This window comes from Simochromis diagramma, unplaced genomic scaffold (genome assembly GCF_900408965.1).
Source record: "Simochromis diagramma unplaced genomic scaffold, fSimDia1.1 OVJJ01000421.1, whole genome shotgun sequence".
Lineage (NCBI taxonomy): Eukaryota > Metazoa > Chordata > Actinopteri > Cichliformes > Cichlidae > Simochromis > Simochromis diagramma.
In genome coordinates this window covers 8,946,154-8,972,226 of record NW_024387250.1, presented here as the reverse complement: position 1 = coordinate 8,972,226, position 26,073 = coordinate 8,946,154, and the positions used below count along the sequence as shown (strand labels likewise).

The window sequence follows — 26,073 nt, the reverse complement described above, 5'->3', positions numbered from 1 at the left end:
GGCTTTAAATGCCAATCAGATGTCAAGATTTCCGGCTTTAAGGGGCTTAGCCATACTTTTTTCTCCAAAATAGCAATCTATCGACAGTGACTGGGATGTTTTATTATTATTTATTAACAGATAAAATTAACGCCTTGCAATAGACTGGTAACCTGCCCAGGATATACCTCCTTTTTTCCCTCTGACATCTGAGACAGACTCCACACTACAACCGTGAACTGGATAAGTCGAATATATTAGAAAAAAGTCTATTGTCCATCTATTAATGGCCTTGAAACGTGTTCAGAAACTCACACTAATAGATGTAGTGTTGATACACAGTGACCCATAACAATCACTTAGATAGTTACTGCACAGGGATAATGATAGAGAGCTGGACTTTTTAGCATTAACATCTCTGCAGTAATTGATTATTTAAATAGGAGCAGACTGACACAATTAAGAGCTCCAGTCAAACCTCAAATGATTGAATCTTATCGTTTTTAAAATGTGCATAAAATGGAAACGGAGATTTTTAATTCATCTGTATAGAAATTAATTCTTCATTCCCTAAAGAGTTAAAATGAAAAATTCTGTCCTTACCCTTGCATAATAGAAAAAACCCCTCTATGAAACACAAGTGCTCATCAGTAGCAAGAGTAGCTTTGCATTTCCTGTGTAAATGATGCAGAATGCACAATTTGTGTTATTAAAACAAAATCCATCTAATGGTCCAATTTACTTTCATTGTTTCAGCTCGGAGAGTGTTGCCATTGAATGCAGCACGGTGGCAGACGGCTTCTAAAATGTCTACGTCTGTATTTCACGTCGACATTATGATACACTTCAAGTGAATGGCAAACTACACAACAAATCTGTGGATATCAAATATTGTAATCAAAGGAGGAGTTGACAAACATTTGACACGATAGAAGAGCCGGCTAAGATTCAGAGTGTTACTTCGGGGTGAACAATGCTACAACATTCAGTGGCTTTTTCTCACACACACACAGGCAAGAGTAACGGCGACAACAATGCTTTGGATTAGTGAAAAAGATTAATAAGAAATCACAATCTCGAGTGTCAGTAAAAGTGTGATTATGGACATACACTCACAGTAATTTGTAAACAAAATATACACAGACGTACAGTACTGCACTTTCTCTAAATCTACCGTGGAAGTAGAATTCTCTGTTTTGGTTACAGTCATTAAATTTCATTCATATATCATTGGTGTATTTTCTTTTAATACAATCTATTTCATGTATCTACTAATATTTACAAAATTCATCTGTGAGAGCAGAGAATCAATTTGAAATCAAAACTAAAATTATTATTTAATATGTGTGTTGCTGACTTTATAGCTCTCCTCAAAGTGCAAGAGTGTGACGGGGGTGGGACCAATTCGCTCAGCAACTCTGCTTTACCAGCATAAAGACTGTCATCATACCAGTATATGAATACACACTTTGAACCATGCTGATGGGGCAAGCACGCACCGACACCTTTCACTTACAGTCTTCATAACACGGTTCAGCACAACAATAAAGTGTTGACCTTGTCCTTGTTAAAGCTACAGACAGCAGTGTTATAGCCTGGGGGGGTGTTTTTGGCTCATTTACTGATTGACAGTTGAACATATTGAAACAACATGAAATCAACTTTGAAACAAAGTTTTCAGGGGCTTTAAGAAAGTTTCTTTCTGTCGTGTCTAAACTCTTTAGCGTGGGATGTTGTGAACTGGTGGCGTACTGCAAATCATTTAGCACATTTAGCCTGATGACTAATCACTATTGTCTAGAATTTTTAACAGTTATTAACTGTATGTGTCTTTTTGTTCGAGGCAGGTCAGCTTTCTTTATATTTAGTTTTCCGCTCCAAAGTAAGAAGCTTCATGGTGTTTGGTTTAACACATTCCTCTCAGATCAACCGATGGGATACACGATCAGGTTAGCATAAAGGTGTAATTCAGGTGTAAGAGTGCTATAAAACACATTTATAGAGCTACAGTGTGACAGCAGGTTGTTAGAAACAGGCAAAAACCTGCAAAGGGAGACATTTTTTTGGTCTGTATTGTGCTATGTAAAGTTGGGAAAAACCTTTTGGAAATGACAAAGATTAGGAACACACGTCTAGTCGGTCATTCTGATGAAAAATTTGTTTTCAGCAGCTCGGTTTACCGTTGTGTGATTTGTGAGGACAGAGAGTTATTCACTGACAGAGTAAAATTTTGGGACGTGCATTTTTCAAAAATGTGCTGAGAAATAATGTTTGGTGAAATGTGCCAAAAACAACTGAGAAAATATAATAATATATAATTTGTTCAAACATTTGTTTTGTTAAGACGTTTTATAAGCCACCAGTGATTTAGTTTTTACTTTCTGGACCTAAACGCTGCCAAGGAATGTTACCCAAATCCCTGTCCATTGGCCAAGATTATACTCATTGCCTAGCAACACTGGCTCATTTAATCGAGGAGATTTGAACATGTTCTTCCTTGCAAAGCTAAGTACACTAAAGTGTAATGAATCACATGATTATGACGAGTTTCCTGCCAAAAAAAGTAATCTTGGTACAAAAACGGGACGCAGATGTGACAGCATTTGTTGTTAGAGTTGTTGTTAAAGACCCTGAATGCCTGTTTATTAACTAGTCTATTAATTGCTTCCTTTGTATAGGCCTTTCAATCCTACAGAAAAAGTCACATATATGTGTACCAATCAAGATTGGGTAATATTTGGTAACAGTTGTGGAGTTGTTAATTTCTGTGGTCAAATAAAATCAACACCTACACACACAGCTAACCTGAGTTCAAGAAGCAAACTCTTTGATAAACAAAACAAAACCTAGGAATGTTTTCCTAGCTTTAACTTTATTGCCGTTTATTTCATATTACTTATTACAATTAAAAAAAACTGGAAGCAGGAACTTTTTAAAGACTTTTTTTGGTCTTTTCTGGGAGGCTGTGGAGCTGTGGCACACTGCTGGGTGTGGCTTTATAGCGACTGACAGTCTTTCTCTCATAGGTACAATATGCAGCAACACAACACATCTGGGTCACAAAAGCCATACATTTACATCCTCTGGCTCAATGTCGCACACACAAACGGCAGTTTCCACTTACTAAATACACACGTACAAATTTTCAAAACTCACCTGGAGCAGAAATCATTTTCACACCGAACAAGTAAACATCACAATCGAGATTCTTAACGCATGCAGCGTGTGAACACACCTTATTCCTGGTTTACTAAGACTTTGTTACAGGTGTTTTTGCAGAGTGTAAATATTGAGCTACATGTAGCCTTTCAGCCTGACGGTTATGGGGTTTGGACACTTTGTGCAGAAGTTTCATTCAGGCTTGTATAAATAATTTAACTCGTTAAAACTTGAAGCTGACATCATTTAGGAGTGAAATCTTCTTGCTTTTCCTGTTCCATCATTCAGCTCTGCTTGTGAAAAAGCTCCTGTTGACAAATCCTTAGTAAATCTGCGGGGTTAATGATTGCAGTCGAGTCTCATGGCTCACGATTATTGTGTAGTATGCAGTTGTGTGTTAATGAATATTTACAGAGCCACAAAAACCACTATAGGAAGAGAGAAATAGGCTTGGCACTGCTTCAGTATTATCACATAGACACAGACTGCAAAGTCTGTGAGGTTGAGCGTGAATGTATGTGTGTGTGTGTCAGTGTGTGTGGGGGGGGGGGGGGGGGGGGGGGTTGTGTTAAGTGTTTTTGTTGTGAGCTCCTTCTGTCTTCATCAACCTCCTTCTCTTCCTCACTGTGTGGGGGAGCAGTCGTCTAGATCAAGCAGCTCTCTGACCAGTCTCTCTCCAAACTGCGCTCGACTGTAGCGTTTGACTGTGTAGGCGTCAGACATCTTGTATAGGATGTATGCGTTGTTGATGGCAATACTGATGCTCAACCAGAACACCTGCTGCCATGTCTTGTTAGGCTTGTGGAAGATGAAGTACCTGTGTGGAGAAATGAGCTGGTTACTGCTGAATCTCTTTGCAAAGATGTAAATAATATGATTTCGTTTGACTGTCTATAGTTATTGTCCAAAAACATATAGGCCCAACACATTTTTCAATTTTGTCTCTGGGTTTTTAAATCAAACAATCAAGATGTGATCGAAGTGCAGACTTTTAGCTTTAATTAATCAATGTTAACTGTTTTTTTTTTTTTTTTTTTTTTTTTTTAAACAGGAATTACAGTCATACATAGTCCTACATTTTTTTAGAGGCTTCAAATTAATTGGACAATTGACGGATATAGTTTTATGAACGGGTGAACACGTTTATTCCAAGTGTTGAACTTGCACGTCGTTTTTTTTTATATGAGATCCAAAGCAATTTCAGTGAAAACAAGGGCCAAATCAGCAGGTTTAAAAAGAAGAAATGACCTGGATAGCTCAGTAACACCAAAAAAAGACCACAGAAGAAAACTAAAAAAGGACACAATCATAGAATTATTTCTGTAGTGGAAAAAAAACAACAACCTCACAACATCTAACCAAGTCAAGAACACTCTTGAGAAGGTGGATGTATCGTTGTAAAAGTCTACAATCAACAGATAACTTAATGAATGAAAATACAGTGTTCACAACAAGGTGCAAACCACTGGTTACAATCAAGAACAAGAAGGCCAAATAAGACTATACAGGAAAACATCTAAACAAGTTTGCAAAGCTCTGAAAAAATATATTTGGACAAATTAATTCAAGAGAAAAGTATTGAGCAAGACAGAACAGCTCATGATCCAACCTCATCTGCCAAATATAGTGGAAGTAGGGTCATGTATGGCTGCCAGTGAAACCAGGTCACTAGTGAGATGAGATCAGATTCAAATTCAGACAAATGGTGAAAAATTGATCGGACAGTGCTTCACAGTGAAAAGGAATAATGGCCCAGAGCATACTGCAAGCGCAACCCAAGAGTTTATCAAAGCAGAGAAGAAGGATATCCTTCAATGGCCAAGTCAGTTACCTGATCTCAATCCAATAGAGCACGCTTTTTACTTATTAAATTCAAAAGTGAAGGTAGAAAGACCTGAAGGTGGCTGCAGTTAAAGCCTGGCAGAGCATCTCATGGCAAGAAACTCAGCATTTGATGAAATCCATGGGATGCAGACGTCAGGCAGTCATTGACTGCAAAGGATTTTTATCCAAATAATAAAAACAATCACCACATTTGAAATAATTTCAGTCTGTTTAATTACTTTGAGCCTCGGAAAATCGAGCACTACGTATAAAAATGTGTGTAAAACCCCCAAATCTAATGTAACACTTTAGTCAAAGCCCCTGAATTAAAGCTGAAAGTTTGAAAACATCTTGATTGTTTGATTTAAAATCCACTGTGGTGTAAAATATTCTTGGTAACAAGTAATGTTGTGTAAAACGGCGCACATACTTGCTATACTTGTCGTCGTATTTGCAGATGTAGCTGAGGTGTGCCGCAAAGGCCTCAACAGCCAAAGGACACGGGATCTCCCCACTTTTCCTCTTAATGATCAGCCCTGACGCAAACACAGTGAGAGGCAAAAACTAGACCCATTTAAACGAATTACCGTATAATTATTGGCAGTACAAAAGTAAAATCCATCAATTAAGTACTACCAGCACAAAGTGAAAAACAGTCACACACATATACACGCAGAGGGGAAAATCAATGCCGGATGATAACAGCCTAACTTTTCCTGCTTCACTGCAGCACTCTTCACTCAAAGAGCACAAACGCAGACTGCAACCTTCATTTAGAGTTAAAACCTAACAAAACTGGATAATGAAGAGTGGATTATTCTATAAAAGGAAGGGAATATCATGATTTTTGGCGCCTCCTGGAAATGGATTACCACGGATTAGAAGCTCGCACTGATTCTCTGTGACATAAATGCTTAATGATGTGCCAGTTTCTCTAGATGGTGACTTGCATCCACAAATGACAGTACAGTTAGCCAAAGTTTCCCCCAAAAAACTCCTAATTCTTAATAACGACAACCGAAAGTCTTTGCTTTTGTGTTTTTCTACTAAAATTAATGGATTTTGTGCACTGAAATATTAATAATTTCTAATAGTAAGCTCCTTTTATTTAATTCTAGGAAAAACAAAGTTTCCTGTAGTGGGGAAATGCTTCGGGAAATGATCTTCTTACCTTTTTTTGTTGGGGAATAGGCATTGGCAAGGAACCTGAAGTGTCCTTTGTTGTACCAGCTGATCAGCGACATGCTGCCTTTCATCATTATGCGAGACTGGCCACGCTGAGCAGGCGTGGAGCCACAGACCAGCATGCTTTGCGGTAAGCCTGTACAGTCGCTCTTCCTGGTGCTAAGCAAACCACAGCAATAGATATCTGGAGAGGGACAGAGAGTCAAATAGGATGATCGTGACAAATAGCAAAAACTGCAGTTCCTAAAATGGCCACTTGAGGGTAAAACCACGTCATCAACTATTAACGAGGCGTTAACCCAGAAACATTTGCAGAACTGTGCTGCAGAAAACAAATACATTTTAATTTGAAAATGCAGTAGATATGATTCATTGTCTTTTTCCTATAACTGGGCTGTACAAGGCAGGGAGGACATGCATAAAAAAAGAAAAGGAGTCAAGTTTGGATTTTATGTTCTCCCATTCTTCAGGGTTGAAGCAGATGTGCTCCAGGCAACAGTCCTGTTTACACCTGACAAAGATAATCACACCATTTCATACCAGTGACCCCCCCATCTGTCCAACCATCTGGAAATAGTACTCATGGGTGGTCTTAAAGGTGTAGGTGCGATCATCCTTCCACAATAAGTATGCAAAGTCTTTGAAACTGTCCTTTCCTGGAGATTTGATTACTAAGAATCTGTAAATTAGGGTTGCTCTAAGGTTATCTCCCACGATACAGGTGCCAGAGCTTTCCGCAAAACAGCTTAGGGAATCTTGCAGTCACCATTTCTCCACTTTTGAGCTGTTTCCATGGTTATTTGAGAAAGGGTTGTTTTCCAAACTGCAAAGGTCTCTAATGGCAGTTCCACCTGCTTTCTGACTCCTGGAGAACTTTGAGTTTGAAGGCTCTTTTTGGTTTTCGACAAGGAGAATATACTGTCATGATAAAATGGACAATGTTGCAGTAGAAATAAACATCTTTACATTCTCTATGGATAATTTCCCCCATTCATAGCCAATGTCTGGAGGTGAATTTTTGTATAACCCACTCGTATATATTGTACTAAGGCTTAAAATGACTCATAATTAAGGGCGAACCACCTTGGGATGACATGTTGCTGCAGGCACAGCTGGCAGCTATCTGCTTTGTGCCGCCTCAATTTATTTTTACTGGACGTCTTCATTGTGCTTGTGATATTCTTGCCTTTTGATGCATTTTGGACACAATTATCCGACAAACTGGCTTCTGAGCAGAGAATTGTACTAATAGACAGTTTCTCAAAAGACTTCTGTTGTGTGAAATGAATGCTTTTTTGCAGTCTTGATTGGACTAATCAAATCTGTCAGCTAGGGCTTTTGGGAAATTGCTATGGGCATTAGTCATTTTATACACTACACTAAATTATTGAGTGATTCTTTAAGGGAAAAAAATGAGTCAACAATTAAAGTCAGGAGTGATTGTTAGTTGCAGTGATTTTTGTGTATCCCTTTCTTTCCTGAAACGTTCTCTTTTTTTTTTCTTCCATCCAGCAGACACAAAACAATCATCTGGCTGACTGCCGCTGATTTGGTCTCCATTTGCAAACTGATTTCTATCTGTGTAGTACATGAACGCATGTCCACAGTAAGTACTGCGGAGTAATATGGAGTAATTACCTCAGCTAATTAATCCAGCAAGATAAATTTGAAGGAAAGATGTCAGACGATGCATTCACAGGCTCAGAACTGGGCTTTTTTGGGCTGATTCAACTAATTAGAAAAAGAAAATGATGATTATATCTGCAGGCTTCATTTTCTTGACATAATGAAGCTCCGCTTGGTTGAGTTTAAAATTGCCAATTATTCTTCAGCAAAAATACAAAAAAAAATGTAAAAATGAAAACTTATCAGAGGAGCTGTTGAGCTGAATGTTTATTCTCTGCTTGCATTGATTGTGTTTAGCTTTTATAGCATGTTCACATTATCCCACTTTCAGTATTAATGTAAAAGAAGCAAACAAAGTAAATGTATATTTTCATTTTAAAATAAAAATGTATAATGAGCACAAATATCAGAGTATCACAGGTGGATTGACAGCATTAAAACATTTAAATCCCAATATCTCCGAAACAAAAGCATCGGTTTTATGACTCCCGCCACAGATTATGAATAAAACATACTGAGAGTGACTCAAACACTTTTGATTCAGATTTTCATTGTCAGGTGTTTGAATGAAGTGTCCGGTAAAGTGTCTACTTTACCTGTCTATTGATTTTTCAAGCTCCAACAAGGCAAAACGCTTAATCTTTCATGATTTACTATGCAAGTCAAAAGGCAATAAACAATCTTTTGCAGTGCATTGCAAACCTGTAAGGATCGATGTCGAGCACTAGTAAAAAACACATCCATCCTAACAGTCATGACAATTCGTTCAATTTTTTAATGCTACACTCACATTAGGAAAACCAGTTGGAGACTGGTACCATCAAACTTGGCCACTCATAGTCATTTGCCACTTTCAAAGAGACTTTGCTGTGTCTGGTTCAGTCTGCTATTGGTTTGTGACAGAACTGCATCAAGTTGGCAAATACATGCAATCTTTTTATGATAATACAGGGATCAACTGTGTCAAATTGCCAAAAACCACAAATATGTTGCATATCTACCTACACAGAAATTCACACAAACTCATTAGTTGCTTACATTCAAAGTCCAGGCTGAACCTGGCTGGACGCAGTTGCTGCTAGACAGCAATTTAACTGCAAAGTCGCTCGCCAAACTTGTTTTTATCTAGCAAACACAACCAGCAACTATTTGAGTTGACATCTAGTGATGTTTCGAGCACACCTGCTCTTAATCAGATGATGGTCTGATGACCAACGTCACTAGATGCAATAAATAAGGAATCTGGAGTTCTTCAGTGTGTGAACTGTTATTTCTTCTTCTCTCACTTTTTTTTTTGACTCAGCACCTGCCCAACAGGATGACGTGGATTCTTCTTTGTGACTCTGACTGCAATGTGTTGCCTGCTTTTATAAAATAGATGGCAATTATTTGCAAACATTAATCAATCTGACTGAGTGAAATTGCAGACACTCTCAGACAGATTGGCTGTTTGGAGACGATGCAATCGCCTTATAATGTTCCACACTCAAAGTTCCTTTAACTCAGATTAGTTAGCTTAAATGCTAGTTAGCTTTAAAAAAATACATAATTTGGGGGGACTGACAAGTTTGGTGAAAGCACTGTTGGGAGAGTAACAAAGACATCTGTGTAATTTAGCAAGTTCACCCTCAGTATACGGATAAGAGATGAAAAAATAAATTATTCGACATGCATACTGTCTGGCTTTGTAGTTTTATCTTAGAATAGAATAGAGAATACTGCTGTCCTGTGTGTGCTGTTTCGCCTGGGGATGGTATAATCACACCATCATTAAAAATGAATAACCACATTTTTTAAAATGCAAAAAGGGGAGGCATGGAGAGATGGAGATAGATTAAAAAGTGCACAACAAAGTAACAATTAGGGAAGGGAAAAGAACAAGACCAAGCAAAGAACAAGCAGCAGACATAATCTGCTGCAGAAACTTCTTTGCATACCTTGTTTGCTGAATTCTGTGAAGAGGCTGAGGCTCGTGATGGATGGCCCAGTGAAGATGATGGCATTTTTTCCGGAAATGTTCTGGCAGAGCTGCTTAGCCACAAGGCTGTGGAGCTGAGGTTTGTTCTTCAAGGTGGCCAGACCATCTGTACCCTGGCCATCTTTCAGATGGACTGCGATCTGCAGAAGAGGGGGGGGATCAAGTCAGGACGCGTGGATGCAAACATTTTTACTTTTCTAGCTTACAGAGGCTGCTGTCTAAACCTTAGAGAAACTGTAATGTTCAATTTACAAAATTGCAGTAGAGACTTTGAATTAAAGTGTATCCTGAGGGAGAAAATACTGTGGAACTGAAATAAAAATGTATTTGGACTCATAAAACATCGGGTTACATTAAGATGGAGACTCCAGCATGAAATATCAGGGGTATAAGTACAACACTAAAGGTAATGCCAGTGGCATGAAACAATATTTTGGTGTTTCTTAGGATATTTCTGTGAAATTTCAAACCAAATGTAGCTGGTTTGATCTGTGAGTCAAGCTACTGTCACACCTGACTCTACAGTGGAGATTTGAGGAGGCTTGTTTTTCCAAGATGAGAATTACCCCTTTAAAGCCTGAACCATAAAATAATTGGCAGAAAAATGTAATTTTTGTGGATCAAAATTTCCTTAAATATCTCAGTTTCTGGATTTATTTTCATGATCACCCACTTCAAGCCACTTCAAGCCATGAAACGAGGGGCGGCTCAAGACTTTTGTACAAACTATAGATCAATGCAAGCTGAGCTTTGCCTCCTAGTTTAACATACATGAAGCATTTGTAGATATGATTCCCGGAACATGATGCAGTCCTTAGGGCCCAAAGAAAGCTACTATCAAGACTGAACAAACAGAAATGTACACCCATACATGGCTCTGTGTGCCTTTTGAACTTTCTACTATCGTTTGGGAGCTGATTGGCATTAGCCTGATTAGCCGGCATCTACGCAAGACCCATAGCTATTAAACTAAGAGGCCTGTCCATGCGTTTGTGTGTGTGTGTGTTTTGTATATCCCTGTGTGGTACACTGGCTAATGGAATCTCATTGATTCGCTCCATTAACTCATTTTATTTCTCTGATTTCTCCCCCCCCCCGTCTCCCTCGACGCAATTCATTTAGACACAGAATTCAATGGAGACACACGTCAGTGTACAGAGGACTGGTGAACACTGAGTGACTGCCAAACGGCTGCAGTCACCGTGAATGCTAATGCTTATTTGTTAAATGGATGGGATAATGGAATACGGCTTTAAATGACAGGCTCTGTGATGCTTCTTGCACACAACTTGTTTTAAACGGTCAGATTACAAGAAAAATAATGAATGGTTTGATTATTTTATTTTATGTAAAGCAATTTAACTGAATGAAAAAGAAAAAAAAAAGAAGGGAAATTAACATTCTGTGGAGGATACTCCTCACTCCACTAATGCTATTCTGGCCTACTTCCAGGCTAAAGAAGGAAACACTTACCCTTTAGTGTACACAGTTGTATGCCAAATATTGATCTCATCATAAAAAGTATCTGACTCTCAAAGTTGTATTATTGTCTTCTTGTTCTTACAACCCAACTGTCCAAAAAGTCTGGTTCAATTTGTGCATGAGCAGAAAAATGTTGGCATGCTCTACTGCTAATCTCTGTGCATTCTGTTTCTGAAGTTGCACAAGTATTGGTCCAATCTTGTCTTGTCTCTCTAATGAGTCTTTATGTTGTTCTTTCTGCTTCTGTATATTTTTCCCCTCTATTGAAAGTGTGAATTATGCAGCTGAGTTTTATTCAATAGGTCGTTTGATCCTACTCCAGATCATGTGTTTACATTCTTTAATCATCTTGCTTCTCTCTCCTTAAACAGCTGTCCTCATGAACATCCAGCCCTTGAAGGTAATTCTGATATTTTGTCGATTTTTTTCATTGCAGCATTTTTTCTCAAGTGATGGAGGTTCTCAAACTTAGGCTACGTCCACACCAGCCCAGATAGATTTGAAAACGGCGTTTTCGTCTGAAAACGCTCCGTGTCCACACTGGCGTTGTCAGTCGTTTTCACAGTTGCGCCTGAAACAGCCGAACAAAAGTAAAGTTCCAGTACTGCGCATGTGTGAAACGCAAGAAGATTCAGCCTGCCTCATTTCTGTCTGCCGTTTATTTACTTTCCGGCTCTTTGAAACGTTGCAGCAAAATGTCGAGGAAAAGCACAGAGTTTTTTAAATGGACTAACAATGAGGTGGAGTTGTTGCTGCGAGTAACACAAAAGTACAAAGTTGCAAAAGCGAGTGAGAGTTAAAGAATTTGAAGAAAAGCTATCTGGAGCATGTACAAACTGTTATTAATCTTTAACAGGGCTGTCAAAATTGAGAGCAAACAAAACTGCTGTATAATGCCCTTCGCTATCTTTGTTTAATTGGTCACATGACTGCATCACATGACTAACATGCGTCATCGTTTTTGAAAGTCTCGAAAATCAAGGCTACGTCCACACGTACAGGTATTTTTGAAAACGGAGATTTTCCGTTTTTGTTTTAAAAAATAATCCCGTCCACACGTAAAGGCAGAAATGAAGGAAAACGATGCTAGGAACATGCCAAAGCAACAGGTAGCGATATATTCCTAACCGTGCAGAAATGTTGGCCAATCAGAAGTCTAGAAGCCTCGGTGGGAAAAAGTAAACATAGCTGGGGCAAAGAAGCAGAACAGAGTCGTATGTGTGGAGGGACAGTAACTGTGTGTGTGTGTATATATGTAAGCATTTAAACACTGCAGAGACTACAATTAACAGTAATAGTATTGTAGAAATTCATTTCACCGAAACAATAACGTGGCGCACAGTGTGACGTCAAAAAATGCGCACACCTTTGACGCTGCGTTTTCTCCGTTTTTCTCGTCCACACGTAAATGCAAAAACGGAGTTTTCAAAAATATCCACCCTGGCCGGAGTTTTTAAAAATCTCCGTTTTCAGTGACCAAAAACGCCGTTTACGTGTGGACGAAAGGTGTAAACGCATAGAAAAATCTGCGTTTTCAAAAATACCCGGGTACGTGTGGACGTAGCCCAAATGTATGCGTTTTCGAGAGCGTTTTGAGAACGATGCGTTTTCCTTTGGGAAAAAAAACGTAGTTTCAGTGTGGACGGGAAGCCAAAACGGAGAGAAAACGATGCATTTTTGAACAAAAACGCATTAGTGTGGATGTAGATTATAAGGAGCGTGAGGCAATTTGAATTTTGGGTGTCAGGAGTGATTTGTGACACTAAGTGTGAAAGGTTTACAGGACGGCAGTGACATTTGCTATGATTCATGGTTTAGAGACAAAAGGATGCTGACAAAGAGACAAAGAACTGAACCGGAGATGCCAGAGTTGCAGGTGCTCATTTAATTCTAAGTGACCATAATATATGTATATCAGAGCATCGAGGAGCTTGGAGACGAAGTTAGAGAGGCAAGGCTGAGATGGTTTGAACATATGAAGAGGAGGGATAACGGATATATTGGACAGGGGATATTGAATATGGAGCTGTCAGGCAGGAAGAAAAGAGGAAGACCAAAGAAAAAAAATCATGGATGTAGTGAAGGAGGAAATACAGAGGACAGTGTGAAAGAGAAGGATGTTGGGTATAAGGGGTAGATGACCCACTGTGGTGACCTCTAAATTGAGCAGGAACAAGACTTTCTTGTTTAAAGGAAAATAAAATACATACTGCATTTGTGTTTGATCTCCTTTATTTTTACTTAAAACCCAGAAGACTTTAAAAACGAGTTCTCAGCCTTCATTGTTGGTGGTCAGAATAAGATTTAGCTTAAGGTGACGGTTGGGGTTCCTATTTACTTGATGACATAGCTGTGATGATTGTTGACCAAATAAACTAAAAAAAAAAAAAAACCCCAAACGAACAAACGAACAAGTTTCACCCAATAAAACTCTTCCTCTAACAGAAGTGTTATGTCTGAGTAAGTAGGGCAGTCTTTCTGGAAATATGTGTTGATGTTGAATTTTTAATGTCGTTTTTCATTGCTGTGAGCACAAGTGAAATTCCATTCATCTCCACTGAGGGAGCAGAAGCCTTTAACTAATAAACTGTAGCCGGGTATCACTGGTATTAAAAACATGGTCTCCTGTCAAGTATACCAATGCAAATGTTTGTGTGTTTGCTTGTGTGAGCTTGCATGTGTGTGGGTGGCTGAATGTGGGTGACCTGCACAACATGCACACTATGATTAACACTGAGGAAGGCTGATGCATAAAAAGTGCATCAAGTTTAGCAAAAAAAACTGCACGAACAAAATCTTTTGGGGCATGTTCTCTCTTGTTTTCCCCCTGTATAATAGAGTTGGACAGGTCTGTTAGTCCTTCCATGCAGGGTCTCAGTTAAATGGGTGTATTACATAACCAACCGGCGTAGGAGTGGAAGGTTGCAGTAAGGACAAGGTTGTTAGTCAGAGCAGCTCTGCCTGCCTGAGATGTGCCTGCTTGAGCTAGTAGCGCTTCCACTCAAAACCAACATCAAAAGACAATATTTTTTTTACCCAGAAGGCTTTTCATGTGATCCATTTTAAACTCAAACCGTGCAGTTTGTTGCACATAAATTTACCAGTATAAAAAAAAAAAAAAAAATTCTGTGAAAAGTAATAGATTGAATGTTAAATGATGCAACATTCAAAGAATAAGATTTGAAATCTAGCGAAGATCAAAGTCTCTGATATTTTCATGAAAGCCTTTCTTACTTGACTTCAGGCACGCTTGAGACTTCTGTATGCCATATTTAATAATACAAATTTTATATTTCTGCCATGAAGTTGCAAAGCAGCAAATCAGAATAGAATCAAAGCAGACAAAGACGTGCAATCATTTCTTTTTCATCTCCTCTAATGTAATTTTTCACTCTCAAATCACACCTGAAACAATTGTGATTCTGAAGGAAGTTTCCCACCTCCGTGTCTCCAAATCACATACAAACACATCGAGTATTGTGTGCAGATACCTGACAGATAAAACCGGTGGAGGTGCACTGTCGGACCCAGAGGCTGAACTTCCTCTTCTTTCTCTTCCTCAGCTCTCTTTCTGTACAAGTGGCGATGAACACTGGGTCCTCATCTATCAAGGGCTCATGAAGAACCTGAAACATGGGTCTAAGTGAATTTTTACATACATACATTGCATAGCCTCATCAAAAGCAAAAAGGTGCTAATGAACATAACTAGTTTTCGCTTGTGAGGCTTCCTGTGTGAGAGATAAGAATGAGATTGTGTATGATTTAATACCACACCAAGAGTTTAAAGAGAGAAGGCGGCCAACTGAAGATTCTCGCAAGTCCTGTATGTGTTTGAGCGTGATAGTAAAAAAAAACAAAAACACTTTGTCAGCAGAAACATGTTCTCACTCGTGCAGCTCTGTTTGCAAACCCCTCCGAAAAATAACTTCTGCCTTTTCACTTTCATGTTTCATCTTCACGTTGTCCATACCTTTTACATTTATACATTATAACTTCCTTCTCTGTGCCTGGATTCATCCAAACAGTGGAAGCCTTTTTATATTTAGTTTTCTTTTTAGCATGGATGATTCTCCATTCAAATGAAAATAGACAAAAATATATAAAAAACAAAATAAAATCCCCAAATAAATAAGGTGTGACTAACTTTTTCTCGGAGTGGCAAAAATAGAGAGAGAGAAAAAAAGGTGTTCATTTGTATAAGAAGAAAATTCAGGGTGCCCTTAGAAACACACAATTTTATGATTCTCATTCTTTAAGACAATCAATTTAACACACACACACAAAAAAGAGTTAAATATACTCATTACTCATAAGTTCTTTAACTAAAACTGATTTTCTTTGCTTTCTATGACACTAAGCTGAATATATTTGCATTCTGGACAGCTGTCAGAATTGGGTTTGATATGAAATGTACAGTTGTTACAAACTGATTTTTATTTGTATGTTCTATATTATTTCCCCTAAGCCCACAGTCATTAAATACTAGGATGAATGTGCAAGTCTCCCCCCCTTATTTTCCTAAATACTAGGATGAGTCATATCAGATACGGAAGAGGAATTTCCAAACGGTGAACGAGAAACAAAGAAAGTATTTTAAAAGCCAACAGTCATAAATCCAAAGATACACATTGGTTTTGATACTCGGCAAATATTTGCATTTTAAATTTCTCAGGGCTCTCCCTTCCTCCGGTGTTTTCCCTGCCTCTTCTTCCCACCCAGCCCATCATGATTTGACTAACCGAGTGGCGACCAGCACCTCCGTGCTGCTCTAGCAACAAGTCATTTTCCAGTCAAATATGGAATCACGGAGTCATAAAAGTTAAAAATAAATGAGGCCATCTAGACTTCGGATGGATGATGTCACCCAGACCACAACAGCCTAAGAAATAATTCATGTTGTAGCTGCGGCACAGCTGCACAGTGACTTCTTCTCTCATCTTATTACAGCTGAAACCAAAGTGATTACATTTCAAAATGTTTGAAGTAAATCATTTGTCTGAGAAAATAAAACCATTCATTTGTTCACCGTCTTCGAGTGAATGTCTTCTAATGGCTTTCTGAATAATTATTTTACACTTGCAAATCAATACAGCAGCAATAAAGCAGTCCAGACATGATCTGAGCGAATGCAAAACTAACCCCAGCACAGACCTAATGGACATAGAATATGTGACGCATCACTGTTAGGAGTATCTCGAGGAACATGCTAGAGTTTAGTAGAGAAAAAAAAAAACAGAGCGCATTTTTTCCCCATAATTCTTCTCTACATGATTAGCTGTTAGATGCAAACTATGTCTATTTTCAATATTGCATTGCTAAGCCCCCCCTACTCCTACATTTACCTGTCTGGGAGCTGACCACCTAGCTGTTACCCATGTATATTAGTGACCTCTGAAATGGGTCTCTTGATTTGTTCTCCTGGAGAGCTGAACAATGACTGTTTCCCCACTGTTGGAGTTGCACTATATTCAATTTAGTCTAGTTCAATTTTATTCATGCAGCAGCAGCAGTTCACAACAGCTGTCACCTTGAGGGCCTTACTCCATACTCACTGGAGAGGCAGCTCAAGGACTGCGTGGAGCCCGACAACAGCAACAATGCCAATCTGTAGGTGTCTTCTTAACCCCTGGTTGAGAGCCTGGTTCTGCTGAGGCCTCTTCCTGTCAAAAGGGAGTTCTTCCTTCCAACTGTCACCCACTGGGATCGTCTGATTGTTGGAAATTTCTCTTGAGTATTTTGTAGGGTTTTTACCTTGCAATATACAGCCCCTTGAAGGTACTGCTGAAATAAAACTGAACTGAAAGGATCGAGCTACCAGGCTAGCAGCAACACGACTAAAAAATAAAATACTTAAATACAGCCCATTTAAAACCATTATTATCTGCCATTCAGAGTTCAACACCTACACTTGTTTCTTTCCCTCTTTCTCAGAAGGCAGTCATTTATTGAGAAGATTGCTTTTTCCTTGCCAGTGGAGCTACAGTTTCAGACTGTCTGTATTTTCTAGTCCACTCTGAGAGACTATCGGGAGCAGAAAATACAGAAAATGAACTGATAAAACAAACTGGCCTAGATTCACATAAACCCCGTCACTGCCAACGACACTCACTTGCTGACCTCACTGGCTCAGTTTTGTCATTTTTAGATCTAAGTGTTTAGAGCTCTTTAGCATGAAAACACACTTCACCCAACCAGCGATTATGCTGCAATGAAATAAAGAGTAAAATATTGATATTTAAACTATTTGCACAGATGAATTAGATGTGGATGATATATGAGGAGGGCATTGCTTTTAAGTGCCTGTGTTCCCAAATGCTCCCATCACAGAACTGACATCATCTTTCATAATGAAGATGACGTTGTAGCACTCATACAGTAGAAAGACAACAGCAAATAAATCAACTTGTTCACTTATTTTTGAAAGCGACCCCAGTGTCCTGCGTAAAAGACTGGGAATATTAAGTCGCAATATTTTAGCTATTATTATGAAAGAAAGAAAAGCCCTTATAGGAACTGTATGCAGTGCCGTATCCTCTACCAACAAATACTTTAAGAGTAAACTGCATCTTATGTAAGATCTTTGTTTTTTGCTTGAACTCTGGGAGCAATCAGACACATTTTTAATGTTACATTTTCATCAGATTTACGTAAACAAGGTCGTGGTAAATTCTGCTGCGCCTTTTTGCTCAAGAAGAACACACCTAAAGAGGAAACTGATTCAAAAGCTTCCTCTTTTTGCTGTCATGTCAAAATAATACAAAAAAAATTACGTTAAAAAGGGCACAGTGGTGAAAGATCAGTTTGATTTTAGGCAGGCTGGTTATTTGGGGTACTTTTAAATCTCCAGTGATGCAGACTGATGAATTCATCCAGAGAAGAAAGTAAAGTAGGAAAGTTGAAAAAAAGTCCAGCCCACCCAAAATAGAGAAACAAGGCTGGTGCTCCACTGGCCTAGTTGCATAAATGTGGATCGGATACACAAGTTAAGATTCCTCTGCAGGGGAAGCCTGTGTAAAACAGAGTGCGTCCCCATATATATATAGTCATCGTGTAGATGGCTTTTCAAACAGAGACTCATTGCTGGAGCTATGAGCTGGTTTGCAATACTTGAAGCATTGTTAAAAAATTTACTCGCCGATGCACATCGGAGTGTGAATGCGAGTGAATGTTAGATAGAAGCACTAAAAAAAAGCCTTAGATAAAGTGCTTGTGTGAATGTACGAGTTGTATAAAGCGCTTTCAGTGCTCAGTGAGAGTAGAAAAGTGCTATATAAGAACCAGTCCATTTACCATATTTAAACATATCCTCCAGTGAAACTGCAGCACTGCATATAGCTTTCTCAGCTATATGGCTGGCCTTGTGATTTGGTGCTGTATAAATACAAATTGAATTGAAAACAGTCATTCAACAAATTTCTCTTTTGCTTTACATCTAAAACTAAATAGCTCAAATGATTTTGTCAGAGAAGAGATAAACTAATTAAATTATAACTATGTATAAGACAATCTCTTGGCATACCCCTTGCAACTACACCTACATGCAACTCATACCCCACCTACTGATTACTGTCCTCTTCCTTCTCATTCTGCATCTGTGTAAATGTGTTATGGCTCCAGGTCAGAAAGTTAATATTGCACTGGAACACATAAACATGCTGACACAGCAAAACTTTGGATGTGGATGACTAAAAAGTGATTTCCTCAACATCATCACCTGTAAATGACTTCTGGAACTTTGGTCGTTTCTTTTTATACTACGCAATTCATGAGGCATAATAAAATGTAGCTGTGCTGTTAAAATGTGGTGCTCCTAAAGGCAAGAAGAATCTGTTGCCAGCTGAAAGAAAGCATCTAAAAATATCAAGAGAGGCTTGAAGAAAACACCACCTGTCGCAACGCACACACCTGTGTTTGTGATGGTCTGAAAGTGCAGCTGAAGGACTGCTGCAGCGAGTCCAGGAAGGGCTGGATCTTGTAAAGGCCCTGGTTGCTTCCTTGTGATGGCCGGAAAGCCACAATGTGGAAGTACTTGAGGATCTTCTCAAAACGCGACTGACTCATCTTCAAGGCGATGCTTTGGTTGCTGAAAAAGCCCGAGCTCCAGATGCTGAGCACTGACTCACAGCGGTGCACACTGGTGGAGGTGACAAAGCCCAGGAACGCTTTCATTTCCTGGGCCGTGACGGGACGCCAACCTTCGTCTGAGCCGAACCGCTCCTGAAACTTCTTGGCATACATGTTAGTCTGAGTGACCATGTTTTGGATGCAGTTGTCCGGGACAAAGAGCTGGAAAAAGTCCAAGGCTGTAGCGGTGGCCGGCATCTTTTGAGCAGGTCCTGTGTTGGGGAAAAAGGACAAAAGTGAAATGTTATGACAAAAGAAATTATGCTGATTGACAGACAGAGAATCGCACATGGGATAAGTCACACACAGCACTGTCACTTACGCCCAGCTTTTTAACTTTGGTACGAAGCCTTCAATTTGATTGACTTTGCTGAGTAGAAGGGTTTTTTTGACACAATAAAATATCATTTTGTTGAGCTGTCATCTTCAAAGCTGTGTGGGATGCACACAGGCTCATTCTTGCTTATATAAACTCCAGTGACATCTCAAAAGAATCTTGAGAACAGTAACGTAAAGCATCAATTAATTTTAGGTGTTACATTGTCGCAAAAAACACTCCAAAAAAACAAAAAAACAAAACATCAGAGGAACGCAGTACACTTCGTGCATCAGCAGCTTTTGGGTATGAATGTCATAAGCCCAGGGCAGCAGTTAGAAGGTTTACATGACCTGACAGCCACCACACTGTGATGCCAGTCAAAGTGCTTCAGTGTCTTGTTGCTTTTGTGTTACAGCAGGCAATAAGTCAAAATCACGCTTTAATGTTTGCGAGCCATGAGCCATTAAAAGACATCTGCACTATTTCAATTAATTTGACTGATGGTTTTGTTTACACAGAATGATTTGCCTTTTTATTAATGAAATTTGAATGTATCTAAACCTGTGGAATAACACAGAAGCTTCACTTCATCTGTGTGTGGTTGTAAAGTTTGTGTGATCAGTGTACAGTGTTTAGTCCTTATAATGTACTATTTAAATCTATTGAAAGTCTATGTTAACAAGCAAGAAGCTTCTTTTTTGAAACTGCAGCATAAGAACAACTTAAAGAGATGTCTAAAAGTGTAGGCCTTGGTCACATAGGCAGAGAGAACAGGTGGCTGTGAAGTGACAGTGACATGAACCATGCTAATTGTGCTGATGATCAAACCACTCACAAGAAACTTGTCTGTGCAGCACCTTATATCCCTTTTAGATCAGTTTCACCTAGTCACTGCCAGCAACCTCCAGTAACCACTCACTAACTGGTTGAGGTATGCACAATTTTCCCTAGGAAACGGTGGTTGCTAAGAAGTCGCCAACTGGTATCTATGCCAGACTGTGGCCTATGTGTGACTGTGGCTAACAGCTTAAAGAATAAACATTCAAAATAACACTCACGTGGCCAAAATTTCAAATAACAACACTGTTTGAGTCGTTTTTTCCCGCTACTTTTAGACATTGTCAAATACAGGGAATACCCTTAATATGGTCTTCACAACCCACAGCTCTAGACACATGCTGTTCAAACCTTCTGTTTGTCAGGTGCTTCCAATCTGAAGAGAGTTAGCCCAACATAAGATAAATAAGGACACGGTTAAACTGTAAAATATGGAGATGGGACTGATCCATCCTTTAAAGTACTGAACGAAAACTTAAATTGTTGGCTTAAAGTAAAGAAGCACTGACACAATTAAAACAACTGTATTTACAAACATTAACATCAAAGAATTGTTAAAAGCAATAGATAAATGCTCAAATATGACAAAAAAAAGGTTCACCAGCTGCGGTATAAATGTTTGAAATGCTGCTAATAATTAATGAATTAGCAGCAAAACTAGCTAAAGGCAATGGATAAATAGGTAATTTAACTAAAATTAATCAACAAAGAATCAGAGCTGTTTTCTAAAATGTGCTAATGGCAGCAACAGTGAAGCGTAGTCGGGACTTTTCTGCCTGACCTAATTATTCTCCCTCGCTGGTTAAGGACGAGATAACATTTATCTCCCATTTAAAAAGCTCTCTGTCCGTCTGCCTTTGGATGTAGCTTTGGAGCCACACAGTCGATACTCAGTGCAGTTAACTGGCTTTGGTTCACTCTCGGGTTGTTGGATCCATGAGAGGTAATTTGGACTTTGAGCAGAACATCTTTTGGCTCGATTGAACAGCACAATCTCATTATCTCAGAACAACATAAAAAAAAAGGCTTTTACTCTCCCTTCTCAGGCCCTGTGTAGCTGGCTGCAACTAAAATAATGAAGGCTCTTTTCTTTGCAGATTTAACGATAACACACACGACTTCAACCTATATAGTACACTGTTAAAAGTGTGCAGGAGGACAAGACATGAAGTGTAGAAAAGACAGAGTGGGATACAAGCACTCCCACTCAGTTGATGCTTGCAGACAAGACACAGAAATAGCCAGGGCACAGCTCAAAGATCAACTCATTCACATCCAATTAGACTTGAAAGCTGAAGGTAATATTCAACATGACTTCCAGTCCACCCCTGAATAAAAACATCAGACGTTCAGACTGAAGATCTACTGAGGCAAAATGATTTAACACGACTCATCTCAGAAGGGAGGTACGAATACAGCGTGAGGAAGGACTCGTCATTTTCCTGGATAATAGAATTGTCTCATCTGCTGCTGCTGAGCAAACACAACCTTCCTCTTTGAGTAGCCATGCCAGCTCATCGTCAGTCCAGCCCGCATCAATCAGATGAAACAGGATTAATCATTTACATAACTCTTCTTTCAGCTGATGCTAGTCTATGTGGCAGTCCTATAAATATCGATTTCCCACATTGCTCAAAAGAAAAATCCACCTACAGTGCACACACAGACAGGTATAATCCCTCGCGATTATCAGCTGTTGTGGCATTTCCATTGTCCCAGGACAAACATCTGTCTCGTAGAGCTTTTATAGCCATGGATTTAGTAGGAGAGATTACTGTGTATTTGAAGTGCATCAACCCTTACATAGACTAAATGTGTTCCGAGTTCAGTTTTTAGTGGAAATTAAAGAGACAGCACCTAAGTGCAATTTCTCACCACCGCGACTATTGATTAAAAATTTTTTTGACTTACAAATAAAACAATATCTACTGTCTTTAAGCAAAAACGTTTTCATTTGTGTTGTTTAGTCCAATTACTTCAGCATTCTACCTTTATGTGATTGATAGAGAATATTATGTATAAATATAATAAAATGCATCTTTGTCTAAGTGTTTTTAATGGCTGAGAGATCTCATGCAGACAAGGTAGCAATACACAGTCAGGCAGATGAACTGACATATGGACAGGAGCAGTAATCTTTCAGTCAGCTTCAGCGAAGTGAAGCAATAAATAGTTCTTTAATTCCCTTCAACATCATGATAAAGTGCTTATATAATCTAAGAGCTACGGTTCATAATCCTTGGTCTAGTCATTTGCCACCCGCCTCGCACTGCAGGGGCAACCATCACAAACTCATTTGAAGACAGCATATTACATATGAACATCCTGTGTCAGCACGCACTGACTGACATAGAAATGGGCAGGCAGACAGACGGGCACTGACCGACTTTGCCGAAACGTCATTCGTGCCATTAAAATCTGCGGAGACGCACATTTATGCAGACATGCTGCTCAGGATGGAGTCATTCTTATCTGTTCGGGCTGATTAAGTCAGAGTAAGGTCTTGGCTACTTGAGGTCTGGAGTGTGATTATGCGCTCTGGCAGTACTACATCCACGCTTTTAATCATACCTACCCTGATACAGGATGGCGGGCCTAGAGTTGCAGTGGCTTGTGCAAACAGACACTGACTGCATTTTTAACAAATCAGACCAGACCATACAAACACACCTGCTGCCACCCTAGCTTAAGTCAACAAAGTCACAACAGCTAAATAGAGTCAGACAGTCCAGGATGTAGAAGTACTGAACATCCTCTAACATTTGTGGCACAGCAAGAACCTCTTATGGTACCCCAGCTCAGTGCAGCTTGGTTCAGACTATTTTGGGTGCTTAAAACAGACACCACTTTATATCCAGGCTCAGATTATCCCAGAGCAGGATTACTAAAGTTAGCTGGATCTGAAAAATAAAAATAAAAATAAAAAATCCAGAAATAAATGTTATTTAGTATGTGTCTTTTTTTTTAGTATTCTGTTTATTGGAACAGGCTGTTTCTTGAACCAAATAGCTCCAAAACAACATTTAAAAGCTTTATCTCATTTGTTCATATGTGGGGTTTTTTTTTTAATGTAGTACATTTCGGTATTTGCTGCACTGGAACAGCTTGGGAACAATTCTTTGCAAACAGCGAGTGCTGTTCACTTACTTTGCAGTGGCATCTTGGCAGGTTATCTGCAGCCAGGGCTTTTTATTCATTTGAATAAGTGTGTTCCTACTAGGTAGTGTGCCAGCACACTGGGGCTTGGTCCGTATCTACTACAGCCATATGCCGATTCCCCTCCAAGTCTGCAACAGTGCATCCTGTCACGGTGGAAACAGGATGGCATTCTCACAAATCGTTTTGGCTTCAGCGGAGGCAGGAAAGATGGACAAGGAGAACCAATCCAAACATAGCTTGACTGAAAGAGCTGCACTATAAACCCCAAACCCCACTCTCTGATCTATAATGGACTAAATAAATAAATACTGTTCTTAAGACTGACAGTCTAATGGTGTGGTAGAGAGGAAGGAGCAGTGTGGGTGCACACACTGCTGTTTAACTGTCACGATTCATGCACACAAATGTCTCTCCTTTGCGCACACACACAAACAGACCTGCAGAAGTGTGCAGTTAAAAAGGAAAATAACCGAATGAATAAATCAGGATTCTCTGAGCTTGTGTCTCACATTTAAGCTGTTGGTACCAGTGGACAAAGGATGGCATTTGTGCGTTAGTTCTGCATGAATGCACACACCTACATAGCATCAGAAGGCATGCATGCTAGGTTAAGTTGTGGCTCTACAAAGTGCATAGATATTTCTTGTTATGCACATTGAGTTTATATGCAACAAAATGTGCCATTTATTTATTTATTTTATTCTAAAATATGCACATAATACATGTGCATGGAGCCAGGAGAGGCTTCATGCCGTTTCTCTAAACGAAACAGCTCTGAAACATGAGCACATACACATAAGACAGCATGTCTAAAACAGCACCAAGGGGTGATGCATCAAAGGTTAAGCCTTTGCCATTAACTTAATAAAGCAATTAACGATGCATGTGTCATGTTTCTCTCTGTTACTCTCCTCACTACACACAAGCAAGAAGCGCACACATACACAGAGAGAGGGAGAGAGAGAGGGAGAGAGATAAAAACGAGAGCAGTATTCAGTTGTTTAAAAAAAAAAAAGCAGTAGTTGCTTTGTGGCTGTTGTGACAAACAGAAATGGCCTGCCTGACCTGAAAAATGTGAACACGGACTGCACTCCTGTCTGTGTCTATCCAATCACTACACAGCCGTGAGCATTTGCTCCCCACCAGTGCAAAAATTAGCCCATCCATCGTGCCTCACCGTATGTATCATTGTACGGCGGGACCGTGACATCCTGCAGAGTCTCCGTCCAGCCCTCCTCCTCTGCCTGACTACGGGATAGGGAGCCGGGGGGTCCTGCTGCGCTGCCACCTCCTGTCCCCCCGCTGTGTCCACTCTCCTTATCGCCTCGTTTCTGGTGGTGATGGTGGTGGTGCTGCTGCTGCTGCGGTGTCTGTTGCTGCTGCTGCTGATCCTCCTCACCTACCTCGGCTATGTAGTTATCAGAGTCGGAGTCTCCGGAGGTGCTGTAGAAGGGATTGTCGCTGCTGTCGTCCCCGGACTCGCCGAACACGTCGTCGGATATCTGCAGGCTCTCGTACCGGGAGCGGGCCGCTTCCAGGAGAGACAGCGCCTTCCGCCCGCACTCCGCCATCTCTCTCTCTGTAGTGATGCTCCTCTCTCCTCCCCCCCTTTCTCTTTCTTCCACTCTCTTTCTCACCCTTTCACTACCTCCTCAGTGGCGTGCAAGTGGTCACGATCTTGCAGGAGCAGGAGACGTGTTTGCCTTCAGTGTGGCGATCACACCCTCCCCTGTGTTTGGTATGAATTATGATCCACCTGCCGTCCCGGCTCGGATGCGGAGCCCGGTGGTCAGCAGAGTGTAGATCCGGTGGCAGCTGTCCGCTTCAAGGGTACTGGAATATTTCCGCCCCCTTGCTCTGCCCACAGCGCTGCTCACTGGGCAAAATCATCAATAGTTTTGGCTCAGCATCCGGGTTGAGAGACCAGCGAGTTATTTATCCACTCCGAGGAATAGCGAGAGTAGTGGCTGGCACTGAATCACCTGACGCCGTAGCGCTGCACCGCCAGCCAATAAGATTTCACTTTCTAAAGCAAACTCGGACAGGAGCGGTGCGGCTGATGGCAGCTGCTAAAGCTGAGGTGAAGGAAGATTATGATGACTAACGATAATACAGTGCTAGAATAATAATGATGGACGCAGAAAATGACAATGAGGAAAATTCAAATTCAAAATTATTTTATTAGATTATAGATATAATAAAATTACAACTATTATTTATTAATTTATTTTGATATTTAGAAGCATTTTTAGCGAAAACAGACTCATCTTTTGGCCATCGCGAATTATTAATTAAACAAGACCTCAATATATGGATTAAAATAGATTTTTCTTTTCATATCTACTGCAAAGAAAAGAGAAACGCTGTTGATGTTGGAAAGGACTGTCACAGTGAATGCG

At 39.8% G+C, this 26,073-nt stretch overlaps 1 protein-coding gene across 1 annotated transcript; it reads right to left on the bottom strand.

Moving 5' to 3' along the window:
- Window positions 1-1,286: 1,286 nt before the first annotated feature.
- On the bottom strand, window positions 1,287-25,826 carry pgbd5 (piggyBac transposable element derived 5). The gene is made up of 7 exons (XM_040001267.1): window positions 24,852-25,826; window positions 19,141-19,571; window positions 14,725-14,859; window positions 9,711-9,891; window positions 6,134-6,331; window positions 5,393-5,498; window positions 1,287-3,955 (listed from the first exon to the last, which is right to left on the bottom strand). Exons 1-7 carry the CDS (start codon window positions 25,243-25,245, stop codon window positions 3,760-3,762), a joined length of 1,641 nt encoding a protein of 546 aa, XP_039857201.1. The 5' UTR covers window positions 25,246-25,826; the 3' UTR covers window positions 1,287-3,759.
- Between the last annotated feature and the right edge of the window lie 247 nt (window positions 25,827-26,073).

Coding starts and splice junctions, on each gene's coding strand:
- pgbd5 (XM_040001267.1), bottom strand. CDS start 25,245: ATGGCGGAGTGCGGGCGGAAGGCGCTGTCTCTCCTGGAAGCGGCCCGC. Junction 9,892..14,724: donor CCACCGGTTTTATCTGTCAG/GTATCTGCACAC, acceptor CCTCTTCTGCAG/ATCGCAGTCCATCTGAAAGA. Junction 5,499..6,133: donor CTATTCCCCAACAAAAAAAG/GTAAGAAGATCA, acceptor TGTTTGCGTCAG/GGCTGATCATTAAGAGGAAA.